The 24,544-nt window shown below is 40.4% G+C and overlaps 1 protein-coding gene across 1 annotated transcript in view; it reads left to right on the forward strand.

The window, feature by feature from the left end:
• Nucleotides 1-17,512, forward strand: part of EIF3H (eukaryotic translation initiation factor 3 subunit H) — a 97,106-nt gene extending 79,594 nt beyond the window's left edge. The window contains exons 3-8 of the mRNA XM_061439099.1: nucleotides 213-380; nucleotides 1,931-2,030; nucleotides 3,265-3,414; nucleotides 11,970-12,090; nucleotides 15,449-15,581; nucleotides 17,288-17,512. Of these exons, the coding sequence (XP_061295083.1) occupies nucleotides 213-380; nucleotides 1,931-2,030; nucleotides 3,265-3,414; nucleotides 11,970-12,090; nucleotides 15,449-15,581; nucleotides 17,288-17,385 (770 nt within the window). The 3' untranslated portion in view covers nucleotides 17,386-17,512. The remainder of the gene's footprint in view (nucleotides 1-212; nucleotides 381-1,930; nucleotides 2,031-3,264; nucleotides 3,415-11,969; nucleotides 12,091-15,448; nucleotides 15,582-17,287) is intronic.
• Nucleotides 17,513-24,544: the final 7,032 nt, after the last annotated feature.

Below are 24,544 nucleotides of genomic sequence, written 5' to 3' on the forward strand. Positions count from 1 at the left end.
TTTTTGGCTAATGAGAAAAGGAATGCCCTAATGATTTGAAGGCTTAATTTGTTTTCTTTATTGTAAAGTGAATGAATTTAAAAATCTGGAAAAATGTTCCCTGTAGATAAGAAATAGCTGTATAGAAATTTGTTTCCAAAAAGGCTTGTTTTTTCATATAGGTGATGTCATTAAACAGTTGTTCTTTTGTCCCCCTCGTGCCCATCATCTAGTCCAATATCAGATGGAGATGATGCGGAGCCTGCGCCATGTAAACATCGACCACCTCCACGTGGGCTGGTACCAGTCCACATACTACGGCTCGTTCGTCACCCGGGCCCTTCTGGATTCTCAGTTCAGTTACCAGCATGCCATTGAGGAGTCTGTCGTTCTCATTTACGGTTAGTAGGAGTTTCCTTTATTATTCTTTTCTTCCCTTAATATTATTGCTACTACTATTTTTGCTTTCTGTCTTTTTGCCTCTAAGAGCAGCCTGGCAGGCCTTCCCAAGTAAATACCAACCCTGTTTCTGCAGCAGCCTCAGCAGCAGCTAAGTCTAGACAGGGTTTCCTTCTTTCTGTTTATTTTTCTTGCTATCAGAGCCCTGATGTGTACATTTTGGAATGCTGGAGTAGCTGCTTCATTTTTATTCCTCCATCTCCCCTCCCTCATTTGAAGGGGCTGGTGGAACTAGACCAGATGTCTAACAAACCCCGATTGCTAGAGTGTCTGGCTCTGTACGTGACTGACCAATCATAACACAGTGTGCCAAGTTTTTTTTTTTTATACCTCTGACAGCAGCGTACAAAACCTGGACTGTTTCTTAGCACAAAGATTTTTTTCTTTTCGGCCGATTTAATGGTGTTTCCTCAAGCTCTCCAGACCAGATGTTCTGTGCTGTATCAGAACTGTAGGCAATTTAACAGCTTTATAGCCTTCCCCCTCCCCAAACACTCACAGTTTGCCATATCTGGCAGACTTGCATATAGTTTCCAGCTGAGAAGTAAATGTAACGTCCTGAGTATCTGTCAGAAAAAATACTAATGAATACGATCAATCTTATGAGCTGCCCCCAAATTGTTTCAGTATGTTAACAATTGGATTACAGTAAAGAACAAGTTGTTAAAGTGTACTTATATTGGCTGGAAACATTGCATCATCAGACCTTGATGAATTTTCCACTTGTTTCAATCTATTTTGGTTTTCATTTTATCACCTATTGCTAAAAGTTTCACTGTGTTAAGTTTCAGGCAACATGAATGTTAACACAGGTTTTAGGCGAATATTGGCATGCCGGAGCCGTTATCATGCAGCAAGTGCTAAGCTCCCTTACTCTTGGAGTGTTTAAGCAGTTAGTTTTGACAAAATTAGTTTCTTTAAAGCTAAAAAGACACTTGTGATTGCACCTTGACTTTAGTGGTTTTGTTTTTAGAATTTGCTTTAACTAAAAAAATGTGAGCAGTGATTATTAGGATGGATAAAGTGTTTGTAGGGCCATTCATTTAAATTAGGGACAGAGGAAATACACAAGTGCATCCAGGGAGTTTTCATATTTAATATTAGTATTTTGCTTTTAATTATGCAAGATATATATAAGATGTATGGAACATATGCTGTATTTAATTTTTGTCAAGATTGCTGGTTCCAGTTGAGTAGATCTGAAAATAACTGTATTTTGTATCTTATATTTATAGTTTCAGGTGGAAGTTATTCTGCCTAGTATAAGTAGGATGATAGTTTTTCACTTAGCGTTTGCTATATTGCTTTGAATCTGCTTCAGATTGTGCTCTGATCTTCATTGATTTTTATTTTATTCTTCATTTATGTTTATTTTGATCTTCATTTTGCTAAGATTGTACAATAATTAACAGAATGTGCTCAGAACCAGTGTCATTTGAGCACTGGTAGTGACAAAATTCTTAGTAATTTCTTTCTCTTTTCTTTATTTGAGATCCCATAAAAACCGCCCAAGGGTCTCTCTCACTAAAGGCATACAGACTGACTCCTAAATTGATGGAAGTTTGTAAAGAAAAGGATTTTTCTCCCGAAGCGTAAGTGTTTGGGGGCCTATAAGGCATATGTTAAGGACTGGGCATTTTTCTTTTAAGATACTAGTTTGCCACACGAATTGAGTCCTCGGCGGTAGTGCGGTAATGCTTCTGACATGTGGACGGTAGAAGTGTCTGCATGGCTGAGTGCCCCTTGATCTCTCCCTTTCCATGTTTAAACTGTTCTTTATGGAATGTCTCATCTGTTGTTCTCACCATGGGTGAATGCAGTTAGAATGAGAATTAATTAGCTACTGGATTTGAAGAAATACATGATTAAATAAAAGGAGATGGGATGAGTATTCAGCGGCTGTCAGATTGTAAGCTCTGTGTCAGAACAGTTGTGAGCCGTTTGTCTTATTTTCTGACCTCCTGTTTCATTGTGGGGGACGGGGTGTGGAAAGACAACGTTTTAAGGGTTTAGTAAGGAGTGTGGCTTTTGGGAACTTTTATAGGTGACAGGAATGCAGAGAACTAATTTTAAAGCTGTTTTGTGATCCTGCATAATGGCACTGGGATATTTACATTAAAATTTTTTTAAATTTCGAATTCTTTCATTTTCTGTTAATTATAGGAATATGTATTTCTTAATAAATTAAAGTTAGTGGCTTTGACTTCATTTGGGACAGACAGTTCATGACTAATTTCCCATTTGGCTCCTAAAGAAATTAACATACAAAGAATTTTAAAAGAAAAGCTAACTCATGAACATCTCCTGGGTATGGTAATTATAATTAAACTGTGAGAAGTTGTATTCTTGCTGTGTTTTCAACCATTGTGTGTGGAATAGCCTGTGAGTGTCCTGCTCATTGTTAATCTCTTTGAGTTCAGTTGGTTTTTAAAGTGAACTTTCCAAGAATGAGAGTATTTCTCTTTTCTAGCTGTTTGTTTTAAATATTTTAGATATAGATTATATAGCATAATTTCATATGACATTTGCATTTTTTAGTATGTGGAATTTCAAAGATACCTGATTATGAAGAAAGAATTGTTTCTGTGGCCAAGAGTCTTATTTTCTGGTCTTACAGCTCCAACTCAGATCATTTTCCGAATTGTTCAAATCACTCAACTTGTGCTTGATTCTGTAATTCTCTCCCTTTTTTAAAGATTGCTAATGAAACAAACAAAAACCCTGAAGAGGGCCTGTAATTAGGAAAAATGTAAAATGTATGAAATAGTCACTTTAACACTTACTTCTGACCACCAGACTATAAAGTATTTTTAACATGCTTTGCAGATTGAAAAAGGGAAATATCACCTTTGAGCACATGTTTGAAGAAGTGCCGATTGTAATTAAAAATTCACATCTGATCAACGTTCTAATGTGGGAGCTAGAGAAGAAGTCAGCTGTAGCAGACAAACATGAATTGCTCAGTCTTGCCAGCAGGTAAGCAACCCTGTCTCATGAAAAGTCCCCCCCCTTTTTTTAAAATCACTTTCTGCAAAAGATTTTTTAATTTAGACATTACCTGTGAAACAAGGGGAAAAAAATGACTTAAGCATGTTGGGAGGTTCTTAAGACATAGTAACAGCACGTAGTACTTGTCCTGCTGCTGCTGCTGCTGCTAAGTCACTTCAGTCGTGTCCGACTCTGTGTGACCCCACAGACGGCAGCCCACCAGGCTCCCCCATCCCTGGGATTCTCCAGGCAAGAACACTGGAGTGGGTTGCCATTGCCTTCTCCAATGCGTGAAAGTGAAAAGTGAAAGTGAAGTCGCTCAGTCGTGTCTGACTCTTAGCGACCCCATGGACTGCCGCCTACCAAGCTCCTCCGTCCATGGGATTCTCCAGGCAAGAATACTGGAGTGGGTTGCCATGCCCTCCTCCAGGGGTCTTCCCTACTCAGGGATTGAACCTGCAGTGCCAGGTCTCTGGCATTGCAGGCATTCTCTTTACTGTTTGAGCCATGAGGGAAGCCCGGAAGAGCACCATGGTTATTGATAAAGTGAGATGAGGTTTGAATACTAATTACCTCTTGTCATTGTAGCTGACAGCTGCCTTGCCGTGTCATTTTTGCTTTGAGATGGTAAATGCCCATGGAGGAGGGGTTTTTTGATGTGGCTCAGCCTTATTTATTGTACACGAACATTAGAGGCTATGGTATTATGTCTGGATACTTAATAATGTGTAGGAGAAAACCAGAAATGCTTGTTTGTTTTACTGTGGCACTTGCCCTTGTTCAGATGTAGACTCTGTATAGCAGTAAACTTTCCACTTGAATTTTCAATCAAAATTAGAATTTTCTGAACCTGACACTGGTTTTTGCTCTCTTAGCCAGTGGTAACATAATTTGCCCCATCCTGACTGCCTTAGCTATCTAGTTGCTAAGATACTATTTATTATATTGGTAAAATGCTGACTGAGGTGTGCCAAAACAGGGTATTTCCTTTATGGAATTAATGTTTCATTTCCCCTCATTTATTGCTTTTAACAGAAATATGAACAGAGTCAAGTATGCTGCTGCTAAGTCGCATCAGTCAATGTCCGACTCCGTGCGACCCCATAGACGGCAGCCTACCAGGCTCCCCCGTCCCTGGGATTCTCCAGGCAACAATACTGGAGTGGGTTGCCATTTCCTTCTCCAAAGCATGAAAGTGAAAAGTGAAAGTGAAGTCGCTCAGTCGTGTCCGACTCTGTGCGACCCCGTGGACTGTAGCCCAGCAGGCTCCTCCATCCATGGGATTTTCCAGGCAAGAGTACTGGAGTGGCTCCTCCTAAATGCTCTTTAAGCTTGATGCTAGTGATTGTTCTCTGTGGCGGGAGGAAGCTATCAGCAGGTAGGTGTAGGTAAACTATGAATATGCAGCTGCTGAATGAAAAACAAGGTGTGTTTTCTTAAAGCAGCCAGCTTGGAACAGAAGCTCAGGTATTCATCAGATTTTTAGTTATCCCAGATAGAAGCTTTACAAAAGAATATACAGGCTTTGTGCTTCCTCAGTACAAGCCAAGTGAGGATAAACCCGGAAGCACAGTGTGCCCAGTGCTCTTGTCCATGCACCAGGACGGGTGGGGCTGTGGTTGAAGAACCACCTTCCGATTGCTTGAACTCATCACAGAGACCATTAGAAAGTCTTTACAGAGGAAGGAGATGGAAACTGGATGGTAAACGGAGTGCTAAGTAATACAGCCAGGTTGTAAGGCTCATTTGGCACTAAAGAGTGTACTGTTTGACTGCAAACATACATTCATAATAGTCCTTTAATTTGTCTCTTTTAGAAGGTCATATTTTTCTTGATTGCTTTCACAAACACACTTGGCACACCTGTATTTAAAGCACTGAGCTAAGAACCTTTTTCAACATGCAAGGTTACAATTTGATGTATTAAGTATATAGTTATATAATAATTTTAAATTTACTATGTGAAAGCTTTTGCTTATATAATTTATGTCTTCACCTTTTCCCAAGCTTCCTTTATTGATCATACAAAACAAATATAGCCCTTCTCTGCTTTCCCATTACCAGTGAGCTGGTCTGCAATGTCTGTCTGTCCAAAGCAGCATTTATAATAGCCAAGAAACTGTTCCTAGTTCACCATAGCAACTAAGATCAGGACAAATATTTATTTTATTATAGTTTTTATCTTCTGTATTTTATGTGAAATAGGAAAAGGCCTTTGCTTTCCATGTGAAGCTATTTAAAAGGGTAAATTGCTATTCCTTTGGGGAGAAAAAAAGAAGCAACCCTGAAGCTGTGCTTATATTAATGGACTGCTACATTGACCCGAATTGATAATACTAATTTAAAACACTGAAATAAATGTAACCTTCATGCCTCTCAGATTTTAATTTCTAACATTAGTAGCACGATGATGTTAATCATCATTTGCCATACAAATTTTTTCTAAGAAACTGCCTCAGAAATCATTCTGAAGTAGCTCCATAAACACTTTGCTTGGTCTTGCTTTTCACAACCCATATGTGTATATCAGTTTTTTGATTTACCTGATAAATTTGCTCTATGCTATGAATAAAACATACTACATTCCCTTTCATTTGAAAAATTCTGATTCTCAATTTTATTAGATGGAAGTTTTGGTGTGGTTATTTCATAACAGCCTTTATTAATTTTTAAAAATGTGTTACACAAGCCTTCAGTTTTTCACACATGAAAAAAAATCTGTTTTTTTTCCTCTTTAAAAAATAAACTAAGTGCGGGCATCATACATGAAGTATAGTAAGGACAAATTGACACTGCAGCCAGAGCAGGCCTATCACTGTGCGTCCTGGTTCACATCTGTTTAAGTTATCTGTTTCCAGTTCTTTGTTTCCTGGGCAATAAAAGAAAAGACTGTGTTATTGAGACTCTGAAGAGTAACTCTGTTTCAGTATTCTGGTTGCACTGGTACTGAAAAGATCCCCATAAAGTTGCTCTCGGTAATGTACCTGATTCCCTGTGAACGTTATCTGTGAAACAGTTCTGTATTATTGTTAATTCCTTTTACCCTTCAAGACCTGAACTGTGCAGATTTTCAAGTATTTCTTGCTGGTTAGGTTTCTGAAGAGCATTCTTGTAATAGACTGTTAAGAGATGTTTACAGTCCGCATACCTGTGCTTGCGCTCTTCCAGTATAACATTTGCCTATATAACACGTGACGTTAGTACTTTACATGAAAGACAGTTTTTGGTGGTGAGGGAAGGTCTGTTCTGGTAGTACCTTTCTTGTTGCTGAAATCGGTGCAGTCAGACTACCGGATACAAGATCTGGAAACAAATACTCGATGTTTCTCTGCAGTGGCAGTAATTCTCCTCAGTGGCTTTTTCCTGTCTCTCTACCCTCTCCTCCATCACCCAGTCAAGGATTGGGGCTGACCTTTCCCTTCTCTGAATTTCTTTGCACTTCAGGATATAAATGACTTATATAACAAATAATCCTGTAGTGAATTACAGTGTTCGTATTTCTTTGGGCTTCAATTCTTTCACTGGTGAACATGAGAGTTCAGGGTCTCTCTGAGGTCTCATCTGGTCTCTCTTTTTCTGCACCCTTTTTCCTGAGTATCTCCAGTTCCTCTTTGTACTGATTCTTTTCTGTTACATTTGTTGACTGGCTTTCTCCATTAAAAAAAAATAAAAAGTTTTTTTTTTTAAATGCTTGACTCTTGAGAAAAATTGAAAGAATGTTAAATCATACAATAAACATGCACAAACCTTTACTTGTATACCTCTGCACCCACTCTCTTTGTAGACATAAATGGGTTCTTCCCTGAACCATTTGAAAGTAAATTACAGACCTGATACTTAACCCCTAAATACTTGAACGTGCATCTCCTAAGAATAAGTAAGGACATTTAAACTTGTTTAAGCTTCTCTCATCTTAAAAGACGAAGTTCCAAAAAGAACACCTTTTGACCTTGTATCAGTTTATCCATTTCCTTTCACCATTTACTTCATTTTTTCCTTTAAAACTTTTTAATAGGATTTTCTGCATGTCACTGTCTGTATTTACTCATTTCCCACTTATCCTAAACACTCAGTGTTCCATCTATTCTGTGATAGAGTTTTTGCTCAAGCCACACAAGATGACTTAATCATGATATTGCTGGATATGGTAGACTCTTAAGCATTTAAAGTGCTGATAACAGATTCTTCCTGAAATATTTTGAGTCTAGGATTCTACTACTGGGTTTCTTGTCTTTCTCCACAGTCAGCCTTCCTCTGCTCATCCCTAAACTATGTGTTCCTTGGGGTCTGTCTTCCTGTATGTGATTCCTGGGGTGATCTCATCTACATCCTTGTCTGTGGCTACCTTCGGTCAGGGGCTCATTATATCTTTTCCTGATTACTTTCACAGTCTCTTAATTTCCTGCTTCTGACCTTTTCCTCTTTCATTGCAGTTATCTTGCTAAAACTAAAGTGTATGATCACATTACTCCTTTGCTTAGAATTTTGGCTGAGACCCCTTTGTCCTTAGAATAGAATCCAGACTTCTAGCCCTGGCTTCCAAGAGTCTCTGCTGTGTGACTGTTTGCCTCTTCAGGTTCATTGCTCTCTTTTTCCCCTCATCTTGCCCTTCTTCCGAGCTTCTGATGTACTGAGTTAATTGTGGTTTTGCAGATGTGTCACACTTTTCATGCCAGTGTCTCTGAACAGGCTTCCTACATACAGTATCTGAAGTGTCCCTCCCCGTGTTCCTTGTCTTCAGCTCCCGTCTCCAACTCCTTCAAAAACTCAAAATACAGCTGTCACATAATCTGGAGGGTCTTCATCTGATCCTATCAAACTATCTTTTATGCTTCTCTTCTATTATAGTCTCCCACCACTGTGTTGCACTTCTCTCTTTGTGTTCCTTTCTTCTCAGTAGAATGTTCTGAGTGTGACTGGGAAAGTAAGTATGTACTTAGTAATGTATATTGAAAGAATGCATGCGAGAGGACACAGTATTGTTAAATTTCAGAAGTTATTTGGAAAGCAGTGTAAATAATCAGTCGATCTGGACATTTGATTAGATATTGGGGGAAAAATATTTTTAATCCTGATCTTGCACTATCAGCTCAAATTACAGATGAATTAAAATCAGACTATTAAGAAATTGGAAAAAAAACCAGAGTGAATACTTAATCTGATTTCCAAGGAAGAAGAAATATCTGAAAGTTAAAGGTGATTCACAAGATTATAATAAGATAAATATTAAATAAGATTTAATTTGCAAAAAGCACTTGATTTTTAGGTTAAGTCATCAGGCCAAGCTCTCAAGGTAAGGTAGGCAGTGCCAAACCTAGAATTAAAAGATTGATTTATACACACCCACAGAGGCCAGACCTGTGCTCTGTCTGCTATTTAAGATGAAGAGTCAAAGCTTTCTTTTTGTTTAGGTTACAGATGGAATCCATATAGAATTCATGTTTTAGCTGGATCTAGTTTTACTCATTCCCAGGATTCCCATTCTGTTTCTTCCTCAGTCTCTTTTCTGTCTTAAGTGCTGTAACCAACCATGCATCTGCTCAGGCATGGAAACTGGGAGTCACCCTTGATTCCTCTCTCAGTTCTGCCCGTTTTCCTCCGTGCTAACTGCCACGGGGCTAGTGCATGCCACTGCCACTACTGTCTAATACCACAGTGTATTTCGTGCGTGTGTGTGTGCAGTTTTAAAAGCAGAGATAAACTCACAGAAAAGGAAGGCACCATTTTAACCATTTTTAAGAAATACATTTTTAATATATTTGCAGTATTGTGCATTCAGTACCAATTCTTATCCCCCATCCCCTTGCAGTCACTTGTTACTTTCTGTCTCTGTGGATTTGCCTCTTCTGGACATTTCATATAAATAGAGCCATATGATAAGTGGCATTTGTGTCTGGTTTCTTTCACTTAGTGTAATGCCTTTAAGTTTCATTCATGGATCAATACTTTATTCTCTTTATGATGCAGTAGTATTCCATTATATGGATGTATCACAATTTATTTATCCTTTTCTTGTTCCCACTTTCTGGCTGTTTTGAATAATTCAGACATTAACATACACGTACGAGTTTTTGTACAAGCATGATTTTTCAGTTCCTTTGAGTGTGTGTGTATACATATATTTATATACACACCTAGGAATAGAATTGCTGGGTCATGTGGTAACTTTGTGTTTAACTCTTCGAGGTACCACCAAACTGGTTTCCACAGTGGCAGCACCGTTTTACATTCTCACTACAAATGTGTGAGTGTTCTAATTTCTCTTCATTCTTTCCAGCACTTCTGTCAGTTCAGTTCAGTCACTCAGTCCTGTCTAACTCTTCGTGACCGCGTGGACTACATCACACCAGGCCTTCCTATCCATCATCAACTCCTGGAGCTTACTCAAACTCATGTCCATTGAGTCGGTGATGCCATCCAACCATCTCATCCTCTCTTGTCCCCTTCTCCTCCCACCTTCGATCTTTCCCAGCATCAGGGTGTTTTCCAATGAGTTAGTTCTTTGCATCAGGTGGCCAAAGTATTGGAGTTTTAGCTTCGGCATCAGTCCTTCCAGTGAATATTCAGGACTGATTTCCTTTAGGATGGGCTGGTTGGATCTCCTTGCAGTCCAAGAGACTCTGAAGAGTCTTCTCCAACACCATAGTTCAAAAGCATCAATTCTTCAGTGCTCAACTTTCCTTATAGTCCAACTCTCACATCCATACATGACTACTGGAAAAACCAAAGCTTTGAGTAGATGGACCTATGTTGGTAAAGTAATGTCTCTGCTTTTTAATATGCTCTCTAGGTTGGTTATAACTTTTCTTCCAAGGAGCAAGCATCTTTTAATTTCATGGCTGCAGTCACCATCTGCAGTGATTTTGGAGCCCAAAAAAATTAAATCTGTTACTGTTTCCTTTGTTTCCCCATGTATTTGCCATGAAGTGATGGGACCCGATGCCGTGATCTTAGTTTTCTGACTCTTTACCATCTTCTGGTTTCTACTCTCCAGTGTATTCTTTGTATAGCAGCCAGGGTGGTCATTTTAAAATTTAAGGCAAAACGTGTCACTAGGGTGGAGAAGGCATTGGCACCCTACTCCAGTACTCTTGCCTGGAAAATCCCATGGATGGAGGAGCCTGGTGGGCCGCAGTCCATGGGGTCGCTAAGAGTTGGACAAGACTCAGCGACTTCACTTTCACTTTTCACTTTCCCGCATTGGAGAAGGCAATGGCAACCCACTCCGCGGTTCTTGCCTGGAGAATCTCAGGGACGGGGGAGCCTTGTGGGCTGCCGTCTATGGAGTCGCACACAGTCGGACACGACTGAAGCGACTTAGCAGCAGCAGCAGCAGCAGCATGTCACCAGGGCACCGTTCATGTTAGAGTCACAGGTCTCATTTGCACTGTGTTCTTGGAGTGTTGCATGGACAGCCAGCAGTTCCTCATACGTGCTTGTCTGACCTCCCTAACCTATCTCTGTTCCTCCCACATGAGGCCCCATATTTTAAAATCTGTCTAGTTGTTGCCCATCTCGGGCCTTCAGCACTTGTGCTTTCTTCCACCTAGAATACTTTTTGCATGGCTGATGCCTTCTAATCCTTTGCTTTCAACCTGTCGTCTTTTAAAAGAAATATTCTGACCATACTACCTAAGTGTCCATCTCGTCTCTTCCCTTCTTCCTGTCAGCTGTAAGCTAGTGAAGACCAAGACTAGGAACGTCTCATTCACTGTTGTCTCCTCATTAACAGCGCTCCTTAGTAACAGCACTGAGACTGGAACAGAATAGTCATTTAGTAAATAGTCTTTTGGAACGAATGAGTGAATCCTGTTTGTCAGCTAGTTATTTTTAGATTACATCTGTGTGTAGTGGGCCTCACCATGGTAGGAGATGGTTGCAGGAGGAAATCAGTGAATATCATGGGCATTGTACAAGCCGTTAGCATCACTTGATAAGAAGATTTTGGTAAGTAAGCTACAGTCGAAATTTCTGGAGAGGAAAAGATGAAAAATGACTATATTTCAGATTCTAGGAAGGGTAGAGGGAAAGGAGCCCTCTTCATTTGGCCTTGCAGAATAAATGCTGCTGTTACTCTTTCAGAACCTGCCAGGTAGAGAAATCACGTGCCAGAAGTGTCAAGTCTCTTTGCCTGGTTCTTCCTTTCTGTGACTTCTAATCTGAATGTCTGGAGCACAGTTAGGGAGGGCCGTGGTGGGGATAAGGAAGTGTAAGGAGTAGTGAGCTTAGGTTAAACTTGGTGTTCCAAAAGTACACGTTTTAGATAACCCTGCTGCTGCTACGTTTAACTGTTTACTGCTTTGACGTGTGTATGCTCTGACAGTAAGAAACTGAACTATTTCAAATACCATTGTAGTTACACTTGTGGGTTTGATACAAAAAGTTTAATAACATGCTGACTCACATTCTTTCCTCCACCCTTGCTTTCTTGTATGTGTGTGCTTTTTTTTTTTTTTTAAAGCAAATGGCAGATCACATTAGAGCAGTGGCAGAGCTTTAACTTTAAAAGTTCGACATGTCAGTGTCTGTACTTTATATTTCAGCAATCACTTGGGGAAGACACTCCAGTTGCTGATGGACAGAGTGGATGAAATGAGTCAAGATATAGTTAAATACAACACGTACATGAGGAACACGAGTAAACAGCAGCAGCAGAAACATCAGGTTGGTATCTGGGAAAATCAGCTAACATAGAATTCATTTCTAAGTGTGATGCTTCAAGAGTCATCTTCAAAATGACCTAAATTAATAAATCATTGACTCTTAGCTGGTAACTCTGTATCGTATTTTAAAAGATTATTCTTTATATAATATGTTCCTAATAGATTATTTGCAAGTTGTACTTAATAATACCTATCTTGAAGAGAGCTAGTATTTTAAGCTCAGATGGTAATGCCAAGGTTATGCAAATAAGGGCTACATTTATTGAGAAAATCAGGCAGAGAGATTCTGGAGGGTCACAGCTCATTTCTTTACTAACTATAATTGGTCTGCTAGTGGCTTATTGCAGTACAGTTATCAATCTCCAGTTCATTTTAAGAACTGAGCAATTGTGATTAAGAGCAAGCAATTTTGATAGGAAATAACCTATCAAATAACCTATCACAGACCAACTGCTGTGAAACAGATAGTATAATACAGAAAAACCCTAGGATTACCTGGATGTTCTCATACGCACATCCATACTGCTCTGGCCAATCATACTTTTCTTTGTCAGTGTTGCCTGAAGGCCACATGATTGATTCTCACAGTTCGTGGAATACTGTTTTGGACTATATTGCTCCAGAATATTCTTAGCATTTGGTTCATAGATAGTTGATTCCAGGGTGTACATCCATGCGAGTGTTTGATTAGTCTGTTCATTACAATGTACTTTAGGTGTTGGTAACTATAGAATTCTAAGCACAACTAAGTTGTTCTGAGAGTATTTTATTTAAAAATTAATTTCAATGTTCATATATTTACTGAAATTTAAAATGTATTTTTTCAGCATACATAAAATACCTTTTTTTTTTTTTTTTAACTGAAAAGATGGTGATGAAGACGGTAATGTTGAATGTCTCTGGGGAAAATAAAACCATCTTGATCCTTTCTCCTACTGGCCCTTCCTATAGTTCAGGCTCAACTGGAAGATCAAGTTGAGAATCTGTCACTAATGAGACAGTTGATTCTGGGAACCAATTTTAAGAGAGTTTTTTTGGAATTCTGTCATAAATTTTTACACTTGACATTTGTTCTTAGCACCATTCATAACCCTTTTTAGATTTGTCTAACTTCTGTTCTCATGCCTCATAGTAAATAGAAATCTTCTCAAGGCAAGTTACTTCCCTTCTTTAGGAATCTAAGAACTTAAAATTTTTACTAGCCTACCCTGGTTTGCCATTCAGTTCAGTTCAGTTCAGTTGCTCAGTCGTGTCTGACTCTTTGCGACCCCATGAATCACAGCACACCAGGCCTCCCTGTCCCTCACCATCTCCAGGAGTCCACTCAAACTCACGTTCATCAAGTCGGTGATGCCATCCAGCCATCTCATCCTCTGTCGTCCCCTTTTCCTCCTGCCCCCAATCCTTCCCAGCATCAGAGTCTTTTCCAATGAGTCAGCTCTTCGCATGAGGTGGCCAAAGTACTGGAGTTTCAGCTTTAACATTTTTCCTTCCAAAGAACACCCAGGCTGATCTCCTTCAGAATGGACTGGTTGGATCTCCTTGCAGTCCAAGGGACTCTCAAGAGTCTTCTCCAGCCCCACAGTTCAAAAGCATCAGTTCTTCAGCGCTCAGTCTTCCTCACAGTCCAACTCTCACATCCATACATGACCACTGGAAAAACCATAGCCTTGAATAGACAGACCTTTGTTGGCAAAGTAATGTCTCTGCTTTTGAATATGCTATCTAGGTTGGTCATAACTTTTCTTCCAAGGAGTAAGCGTCTTTTAATTTCATGGCTGAAGTCACCATCTGCAGTGATTTTGGAGCCCAAAAAAATAAAGTGTGACACTTGCCACTGTTTCCCCATCTATTTGCCAGGAAGTGATGGGACCAGATGCCATGATCTTCGTTTTCTGAATGTTGAGCTTTAAGCCAACTTTTTCACTCTCCTCTTTCACTTTCATCAAGAGGCTTTTTAGTTCCTCTTCACTTTCTGCCATAACGGTGGTGTCATCTGCATATCTGAGGTTATTGATATTTCTCCCGGCAATCTTGATTCCGGCTTGTGCTTCTTCCAGCCCAGAGTTTCTAATGATGTACTCTGCATAGAAATTAAATAAGCAGGGTGACAGTGTACAGCCTTGACGTACTCCTTTTCCTATTTGGAACCAGTCTGTTGTTCCATGTCCAGTTCTAACTGTTGCTTCCTGACCTGCACACAGATTTCTCAAGAGGCAGGTCAGGTGGTTTGGTATTCCCATCTCTTTCAGAATTGTCCACAGTTTATTGTGATCCACACAGTCGAAGGCTTTGGCATAGTCAATAAAGCAGAAATAGATGTTTTTCTGGAACTCTCTTGCTTTTTCCATGATCCAGCAGATGTTGGCAATTTGATCTCTGGTTCCTCTGCCTTTTCTAAAACCAGCTTGAACATCTGGAAGTTCACGGTTCACGTATTGCTGAAGCCTGGCTTGGAGAACTTTGAGCATTACTTTACTAGCATGTGAGATGCGTGCAATTGTGCAGTAGTTTGAGCATTCTTTGGCATTGCCTTTCTTTGGGATTGGAATGAAAACTGACTATTTCCAGTCCTGTGGATACTGCTGGGTTTGCCATTACCTGACCTTTTAAGGCTGTGCATGGGCTATTACTCCCTTTGCTGTTTTAAGCGGTTCACAGCTATTAGCATCTTGATTGTAATTAGAACTGTAAGTTTATAGTTGGTCTATGTCTTTATATATACTCCCACTTTTTCTGCGTTGAATCATAGAATCCAGAGTTTGAAAGTTTTTGAAGTGTTATCTGAACTAATACTCATTCTCAGCTGTGGTGGTTTATCTGTTGTTAAGAATAATAATAGTATTTACTATTATGATAATAGTATGTTGTTACAGTGATGTTATAATAGTAACATCATCAATATTATTGTTCTTTTGGTCAATAGAGATAAAGTTGAAAAAATTCTACACTGTGGTATTTCATTACTTAGTTCTGTAAGTTAGGATGCATCATACTTCTAGTGCTGTTATTACCCTGTTGTCATAAATGGTCAAGTTCCTCCCATTTTGCTCACTCTTCTTGAGCTTCTTTGCCTTTGAAGCCCCCTCACATAACCAGTTTTGCTTTTCCAAATCATTAGTTAGATTAGACTCTTAGAACTCAGAATGACACTAGAGTTTATAACAAAGTTTTCTTTGATTGGCATGACTGTCGCCATATTTAGCCTCTTAGAGGCAAGGATTAGGAAGGGTTGCGTTTATAAAACCGAGATTGGAATCAAAGCAGTGGGATTTCTGCTTATCGCATAAGTGAGGGAGGTGTTATTTTTCTCCTTGGGTAGAGAACAGTAACCCAGCCGTCCCCCGTCTGAATTTTAGTATCAGCAGCGTCGCCAGCAGGAGAACATGCAGCGCCAGAGCCGAGGAGAACCCCCGCTCCCTGAGGAGGATCTGTCCAAACTCTTCAAACCGCACCAGCCCCCTGCCAGGATGGATTCTCTGCTCATTGCAGGTACTGCTGGCCGTGCAGAGCATGGCTGGTTTTCTTTATTCTTTAGGAAGCGGAAGACGGTGGGAGGTTCACTAACAGTAAGATAGTGTATTTCAAATGGTTGAATGATGAACTTGAATCTGGCATCTGTAATTTCTGAAATTTAAGAGTTTGTCAGTCCTTGTTATTTCTAAGGTCCTTTTCAGTGCTCCACTCGGTGTTTATCTTAACAGACACTTCTGAGGTGGGATTATATCAACTTTCTAAAATGAGAAAGTTTTTATTGTGGATCATCTAACATAGAAACCAAGAGAAAATGTTTATTGTCTCATAATGGAAACGATCATTTAGCTGAAACCCCTCTTTTGGTGCTCTAGCCTGATTGAGCCTGGCCTGAATGTGGGTATGTGAAATTAATTGTAGTTTTTGACTCGAAGAAGCATCTCCCTTAATTTGACTCGTATTGTAGCAACATGAGTGTAACTCTGGATGGAGTTTCTCAGGGGATACCTAACATTTAACACTGCCTTAAGGTAGTGGAGGCCTTTTGTCCTGTGCTAGGACCTGATGTTGAATATATAACATTCATGCTCTTACTGAGCTGTAATAACTCATTTCTGTGTAAATGTGGTTGAATACTGTTTGTTTTAGTCAGCCAGTTGTCCAAGAGATTTGTTAGTGTGAAAATCCAACTCACAGAAAAGCTGATCCTCTACAGTTTCTCATTTCTGTTGACATATTTTAGAGCAGGAGAAAATTCCAAATTCCTTAAAGCTTTCTGGTACATGTATAAATTAAATTTGGGAAACTGAGACACATTTCTTACCTAAGGTCCAGTTTAAGCAAAATTGTATTTCTTACACTTTTAAGAAATGTGTAACTGTCGCATCAGATCCGATCACTCATCTGAGGACTCGGGCAGTAATGGAGCCCTCCCCTCACGTGGACTCCCACTCTGGCTCTGTCTTGGCTCTGGAGGTGCAGCAGGAGGCTGTTAATACTTCCAGAGCATGGACTCAAAACTCCTGTAGTTGTTAGCATCTGGGGCAGGGGGATCTGGTCAGTTTCTGTTCTTTGGTTGGTGTCTCCTTTCTACCTGACTGAGAAGAGCTAGTGGTGTTTTCTCACTTCTCTTAGTTACAGTGTTGGTCTGATCTACACTGTCAGTACATTTTGATTGACAACTAACATGTGCTAGTAACTGCTGATTGTCTTTTAAAAAGTTGTCGTTTTTCTTCATTCTCCATGTAACCAAGAATGGAAGATAGCTTATCTTCAAAACAACTGAAATTGTTTATTATCCCTTATGAGTGAATAGAATTCTTAACTCTTTTAAAACAATTTTTATTGCTGTATAGTTGCTGTACAATATTGTGTAAGTAACAGCTGTGCAATCTAGCGGTTCCGTTGCTTTTACGTTTATACTCCATTTGTAGTTATTATAAAATGTTGGCTATATCCCTGTGTTGTGTAGCCTCTAGCTCACTTTATACCTAATAGTTTGTACCGCTTATTCCCCTACCCCTGTATTACGCCTCCCTCCTTACCTCTCTCCACTGGTAACCCCTAGTGTGTTCTCTGTATCTTTGAGTCTGCTTCTTTTTTGTTATTGATTCAAAACATAATAAAATTCTGTATTATGCTGAGTTTATCATGTGACTAGTATTCTAGGTCATTTTGCAATTTGTGGAACATTATGACTCTTTTTCACTTTCCTGAATGCACAGGCCAGATTAACACTTACTGCCAGAACATCAAGGAGTTCACTGCCCAGAACTTAGGCAAGCTCTTCATGGCCCAGGCTCTTCAAGAATACAACAACTAAGAAGAGGAAGTTGCCAGAAAAAGAAGTTAACATAGACTCTTGAGATCACACTGGGGCAGCTCTTAGAAGAAGCACATTGGAATACTGGAAAGTCTTTCTAGCAATTAATAAAATAAAAATAAAGGAATCTTGACTGCTCGCTCATTTGGTTTTAGACAATATGTGTGTGTATATATATACACATTATGTTTAGCTTCTTATTTTTCTTTTGCTTATACCTGTGTATTTCTGACGATAAAGCAGGCTCGACCAAAAGTTTCACCAGTTCACACCTACAGGCTTCATCACGTTTGTTACCTTTTCGGTGCCACATTTCAACCACCGGTCCTGTGCTGCTTGTCCCGACGCCTGACCTGGAAGCCCTGGCACCTGCTCTGAATTCTCGGACTTCTTCGCTTGCCAGTGAGCGCAGCTGGAGCCCAGGCTTCCTGCTCCTGCCCTGGCACCCCTTGTTCTCAGGCCTGGGATCGCTTGGTGTACTTCCTGTGGCTGGCTTTTCATTTCTTCAGATGATGGTTGGCCGGTCCCCATGCTCATAGGCCATTCACAGGGCACAAGAATTAAAAAAAAAAAAATCATTTTGCTAAAGGACCATGTTTTGTATGAAAATGAAATTCATTCTGTGTGTGTGTGTATGTGTTTGAATTGAGGACTTCATGTTTATTTTTTTATACCATGAACTGTATTAATAATTCTGCTAATAGCAAGTTTTATGAGTGGAGAAAGAGGAATTGAGAAATAAGTACTACATTCAGTGGGAAAGGACAGTTGTAATAATTTTTCATTTTAAAGAAAATTTTTAAAAATCCTGCCATTTGTATAACACCAAAATCAGTGAGTCCCCAAAATGGTGGAGGTATGCCTGCGAGACTCTTGCTGTGATTTTCCCTTTGAAGACATGGCCCTAGAAAGATAGTCAAAAGGAATGGGTAACAGATAAGAAGAGAAATCCTTTTTTTTTTTTGCAACACTATTTTGGAGGCAGCACTGGGACTCTAGGATCAATCAGCTGGGTTCCACCCTGGCTCTTTTCCCTTCTTTTCCCTTTAGTGTGCCCTTAGGCAGATGGGCCACTTGATACGAAGAGCTGACTCATTGGAAAAGGCCCTGATGCTGGGAAAGACTGAGGCAAAAGGAGTAGACAGCGGCAGAGGATGAGATGGTTGGATGGCATCACCAACTCAACGGACATGAGTTTGAACAAACTCCAGGAGGCGGTGAAGGATGGGGAAGCCTGCAGTCCATAGGGTTGCAAAGAGTTGGACACTGCTTAGCAGCTGAGCAACAACAACACAGACAGGTTGTGCCTGACTCTCCTTGTCCAGAGGAGAGGAGAGAAGGAGACAGGTGTATTACTTACAGAGTGGTGTGAGCACCAGCGGGCTTGTGGGGAGCCGTGGTAGGTGTGGAGCAGCCTCCGTGTGAGCTGTGACCAAGGGTGTGCTCCGGGGCTCTCCATTGAGGATATTGGGTTTTTGCTCACATGTAATTTGTTTTCCTAGGATAAATTCCTAGAAGCAGACTTACTGGTCAAAGGGTATATACAGTTCTGAGGCTTTTTATTGCCATGTTACCTTCAGGAACATTATATATACTGCTTTGCAGTCCCTCCATGGTGATTCTTTGTTTGAGCGAGCATGTGTTTGAGTTTGACTCTTAGGCAGAGGGGATTATTGGTAGAGCCAGTCCCTGCCTTTGTGGGTGGTAGACTGTTGGTTCATTTCCCGAATTCTTGTTGCCTAGATTTAGAATTTCCTTGTGAATAAAAGCAAAGCGGCCTTGAAGGATCAGAGAGCAAACTGAAAAGAAGGAAAGTTGGTTCAAACATAGTCTCATGTAGTGTTTCCCTCGTGGCATATGGTTAACGGATTCATTCATTCATTATTGTATTTTTAAAAGATGGGAATCTTTCTGAAATTCTGTAGGACTATTTAGGTGCCCATAACTCAGTAATATGTGAGCATATACTTAACAGAAGATTTCAGTAGTTTTTGAGTTAGGAATTACTGTAGTGGGAAAAACTGTTTAGGAAAACATGTCAATGGAAATTAAATCTCCGCAGTATGTAGTGTTAGGGAATAGCTTCTGTTCGGCATTTGATTTGAGTGCTAAATTCTGACATTTTTCAGGAACAAATACATGTGGTTCATCTTCTATAAATATTTGCAGTTTCTTCAAGTTGAAATGAGAAAAGCTCATAAACTGAGTACCAGGTCTAATAAATCATTCACTTACCCAAGAACAAAAAGAACAGAAAAAGCTAGCATGTTAACCAATGGAAAATTAAATGTTATAAGCCAAGAAAAGCAAAGGCTGTTTGATATTAACCCCATAATCATAGATAATGTTTTATAAGGCTCTAGAAAAAGTAGCATTTTTCTTTAAAAATGCCCAAGAGAATGAATCTTTTAGCCTGCCCAAAGTATCTTGTCCTTTTAAAATGGGGGTAAAACTAAAAGAACTTTCTTCTTCCTTTTTTGAAGCTTGGAAATGGAGATGTGATTATCTAATGTTAACCTCATTAATGGAGCTCATGTACAGTAATTTCTCATGTGCAACATCTAAATATTTAAATTTTAGTGCCTTCTAAAATGTTACAACACTGTTCACAGTATGTTTTTATAACGTTTTTTGGAAAACCTATGTCAACTTTACTTTCAGACCATGCTGGCATTAAACTCGGGTGTGGATATGAGAATGTCATGAAAGAATTTTTTACTTAAGCTGTAAATTCCATCTTACAGTAAACATTTCTCATTCAAAATAAATATGTAATATACCATTCATAAATTTTTTCATTAGGTATCTTTTTCTACCATAATTCTATCAGAAATGGGGCTGATAATACTCAAATTGGGTCAAGATGAGGCTTCCCTGGTGGCTCAGATGGTAAAAGCGTCTGCCTACAATGCGGGAGATCCCTGGGTTTGGAAGATCCCCTGGAGAAGAGAACGGCTACCCACTCCAATATTCTGGCCTGGAGAATTCCATGGACTGTATAGTCCATGGGCTTCCCTGATAGCTCAGTTGGTAAAAGAATCTGCCTGCAATGAAAAAGACCCCAGTTCAATTCCTGGGTCAGGAATATCCACTGGGGAAAGGACAGGCTATTCATTCCAGTATTCCTGGGCTTCCCTTGTGGCTTAGCTGATAATCTGCCTGCAATGCGGGAGACCTGGGTTCGATGCCTGGGTTAAGAAGATGCCCTGGAGAAGGGAAAGGTTACCCACTCCAGTATTCTGGCCTGGAGAATTCCGTGGACTAGAGTCCATGGGGTCGCAAAGAGTTGGACATGGACTGTGTGACTTTTAACTTTTAAAATGCTTCAGTTCAGTTCAGTCACTCAGTCGTGTCCGACTCTTTGTGACCCATGAATTGCAGCACACCAGGCCTCCCTGTCCGTCACCAACTCCCGGAGTTCACCCAAACTCATGTCCATCAAGTCAGTGATGCCATCGAGCCATCTCATTCTCTGTTGTCCCCTTCTGACCCCAATCCCTCCCAGCATCAGAGTTGTTTCCAATGAGTCAACTCTTCGCATGAGGTGGCCAAAGTATTGGGAGTTTCAAATGCTTACTAGGGCTTATTTTAGTAAATAACTTAAGTGTCCATCTATAGAGAGCATATCCGAGTCATCTTTGCCAGCAGAGGATTCCTTCTTTATTTGGCATGTATGGAAGGGGTGGTTAATAGGTACGTAATGAAGGAGAGGCTGAAGATCTGAGTCTATCAGTATTAATAAAGACAGGAAAAGCAGTGAGTGGTTTCTGCTTCCTGTAGCCTGAGAATGTGCTGTGGAGAAGTTCGAACCTGCTTATCTGGCAGTGACTCCCAGACTGGAGTGTGAGCCTCTTTGGACCCATTGGGACAGGGATTGATGTGACTTATTGAGGTAGAAAAGGAGGCCTGGGGAGCTAGAGCTGTTGGGAAATTACTGATTGTGGAAGCAAACAGCTGTGGCCTAATACCCGTTGCCTTGAGCTTTCTTGCTACATAGATGCACACTCCCTATGTGTGTGTATGCTAAGTCACTTCAGTTGTGTCTGACTCTTTGTGACCGTATGGACTGTTGCCCGCCAGGCTCCTCTGTCCGTGGGATTCTCCCGGCAAAAATACAGGAGTGGTTGCCATGACCTCCTCCAGGGGATCTTCCCAACCCAGGGATCAAACCCATGTCTCTTAAGTCTCCTGCATTAGCAGGTGGGTTCTTTACCACTAGCGCCACCTGGGAAGTCCCCAGACGCATCTTAAGCCTGCTTGGCTCTGCAGTGTAACCCACAATGGCTATACTGAAACCTCAGTCATGATTTTAGGAATACAGTCCCTGTATGTGGAATGGTTTCAAAGAGCCTCCACCCCCAACTTGCAGAGTTTGGGCCTTTCTATGGGGATTTGGTCTGTCCCAGATAATTCTTTAAATACGTACATCCTCCTTGTTCTCAGAGGCTGTTAAGCTGTCACATGAACTCATGTGATCAGTTTAATACAATCAGTGTGATTTGGTGGGCTTGATTTTGAAGTCAATTGCTTTTTTTTTTTTTTTTACAAGTATGAGGTAGGCAGCCCATTTTCAATCTTTGCATTAAATCAATGGCCAGCAGACTGCCAAAGACTGGGTGCAGCCTCAGAACCTCACTAACTTAAGTATTGCAAGGAACCTTTGTGAGTTGAGGGGATGGCAGTGGGATGCTGAATCCATGCTTACTGTAGGACTTGTACTCGGTTCAGTCACTCAGTCGTGTCCAGCTCTTTGGGAACCCATAGACTTGTTGAACTAAACGCAACCTATGAACAGATAAAGTTTCTTTCCATGTGCCTTCTCTCCTATCAACCCCTCTAATTCCTCTGTATAAAGAAATTGTAACACATGGATGCTGTACTGTGAAGAAACGTAAAAATGATTTTTCTCCTGTTTTAATCCAAAAATTGCTGTTTTTACATTTGGACAAAAGCAAAGGACCACTTCATCAGACCCTTAACAATGCAGGGTGTCCGATTTCCAAGAGGCCTTATTTACAGTTGATTGCAGTAGGAAAATATTCTTACTGCTTCTAGCATTTGTGTCAACCTCAAGGCATAAACCCAGATGTCACTTTTATTTCCTTCAGTAATATTTTTTTTCATTGACCCTTTTCCAGGGCACAGCCATTTCTGGCATCTTCCATCTTCCTTTGTAGACCTGAAGGCAAAGGATTTGTTTAACTTTCAGCAGTGTTTACTGCTCCTGACGGTAAATGGTCCTTGCCTTTTCTTCTTGGGCCGGAGTCGTCTTCTTGCCAACGTTTTACTTTGTATGTATTGGAAACTGTTCTTATTTTGTCAGATCCCCTGAGTAATCTTTCCCCACCTTTGTTTATCTTGTCATTTGGCTTTCATTTCCTTAACCCATTCCTGGACTCAATCTGCTTGTGATTCTTTGGTTTTGATTTTTGCCCTTCTCTGTTTTGAGGCTTTTAAAATTGCACTTCATTCTTAAAGATTTTAATTTTTTTTTTCCCCTGACGGAATCATGCATCTCTGAATGTCATAATTCTCCAGTCAGGCAAGAGTCCCAGTAACCTCATCTCCTGGATCAAAATGGTGAGGGTCTATTTTTCTCATTGATGCGTACAGCCACCATTACTGCTAATGAAAGGTCTTCATGTGCATTAAGGGGAAACTAGGCCTCTAATGAGATACAGAGAGGAATTACAGCTGGTGATTCCCACTTCTTGCCCACTGTGCTATAACACAAATGCACTCTCAGGAGGCAGTGGGCGTAAGAAATACAAAAATGCGTGTGCTACTACACAAGATACCTAGTCTGGTCTTAATCGTTGAGTGGTGGTGTTTTGGCTTCCAGTCCCTCTGATTTTCTGTGCCTGCCTGTCTGGAGGCGAAAGCCCCAGACACGTGGAAAAGAAAGTGAATAGACTGATGACATTGCATTTGAAACAGCTTTTAAAACAATTTCTTACATTAATAAATTGTTTTACAGTTTGCAAAGTACTTGTTCATGTGTTTTCTCATTTGGGATAGGAAAGGTGTTATGAAGCCAGTGTATCTGGTACTTGGTAGTTTTTGCTCAGGGATGATGAAATCAAGCTTGAAAAAGGTGTGATTAGTTAAAGCTCACATACTCCTAGGTGGCAGGACCAGGACTGGAGCTCAGGTCTTAAATTCTCTCTTGAGTACCTGGCACAACCTCTTTGCTCAGCACAACACTAAGGAAATTGTTCTCAACTCATGCAGCTTCCGGCTTGTATGGTATCTTCACTTCTGCTGTGGTAAGCCATTCTCTCCCCATCTTCACCAATTTTGAGGAACTGTTTCCCCCTAATTTAGCCCACCCCCTAAATTCATAGGATCCCAGTGGTGAACCCCCAACATCCTTATAATTAGACCAGGCTGGACACCTCACCCAATTAGAGATCCTTTTCTGGTAAATAGTAATTGGGATGAAAGGATTCTAATGTCCATTTGGGCTCGTTTCTTCACAAGGGACTATCTAACCTCTTGTTAAACATTTTGTAGTATAGGTTACAAAACGGTGAGTAGCAGAGAGGAGCTTGGGGGGAAGAAGCAGAAAGGTACAAAGGTGGGAAAGAGCTTCCAAGTTCCTAACACTTGGATTTTCTATTTCCAGTCCTTTTCTGAAGCCTGTTTGTATTCCTGCCCTTGGGTCTTAGAAAAACACTTTTGAATCTTAATAGCACTGCCTTTTTTCCCCCTTCAAATTTGAGTTGGTTTCTGTTGCTTTTAACCTCAAAATACCTAATCCAACTCGTGTATATACCAAGGCTTATTTGCTATTAGGCCTTAGTGGGTTTGAGAATGCCTTGCAAGGTAATAGAGGAATCAAAGTTCCTTTGCAGATACATTAGTAGTATTCTAGAACAGGAGGGTACCCAGCCTGAGCTGTTGGCCACCTCACACACTCTTATTTACCGATGAGGAAACAGGCTCCAAGACCTTTAAATATTGTTTCCAAAATAGCCTAGATCATTCACTCTTGTATTATTCTGTGTCTCAACAATTTTAAAAGAGCTTGAGTGTTAAGTGTTGATCCTGCATGTTCCCACCTTTCTGTTTGTGAGATGCTCTCTGCTGCCCCGTGGAGTTCACGTATGTCCTCCTGAGCATTTGGAGCATTATGGTCACACATTCTCGGGAACGAGCA

Source organism: Bos javanicus, chromosome 14 (assembly GCF_032452875.1).
Source record: "Bos javanicus breed banteng chromosome 14, ARS-OSU_banteng_1.0, whole genome shotgun sequence".
Taxonomy (NCBI): Eukaryota; Metazoa; Chordata; class Mammalia; order Artiodactyla; family Bovidae; genus Bos; species Bos javanicus.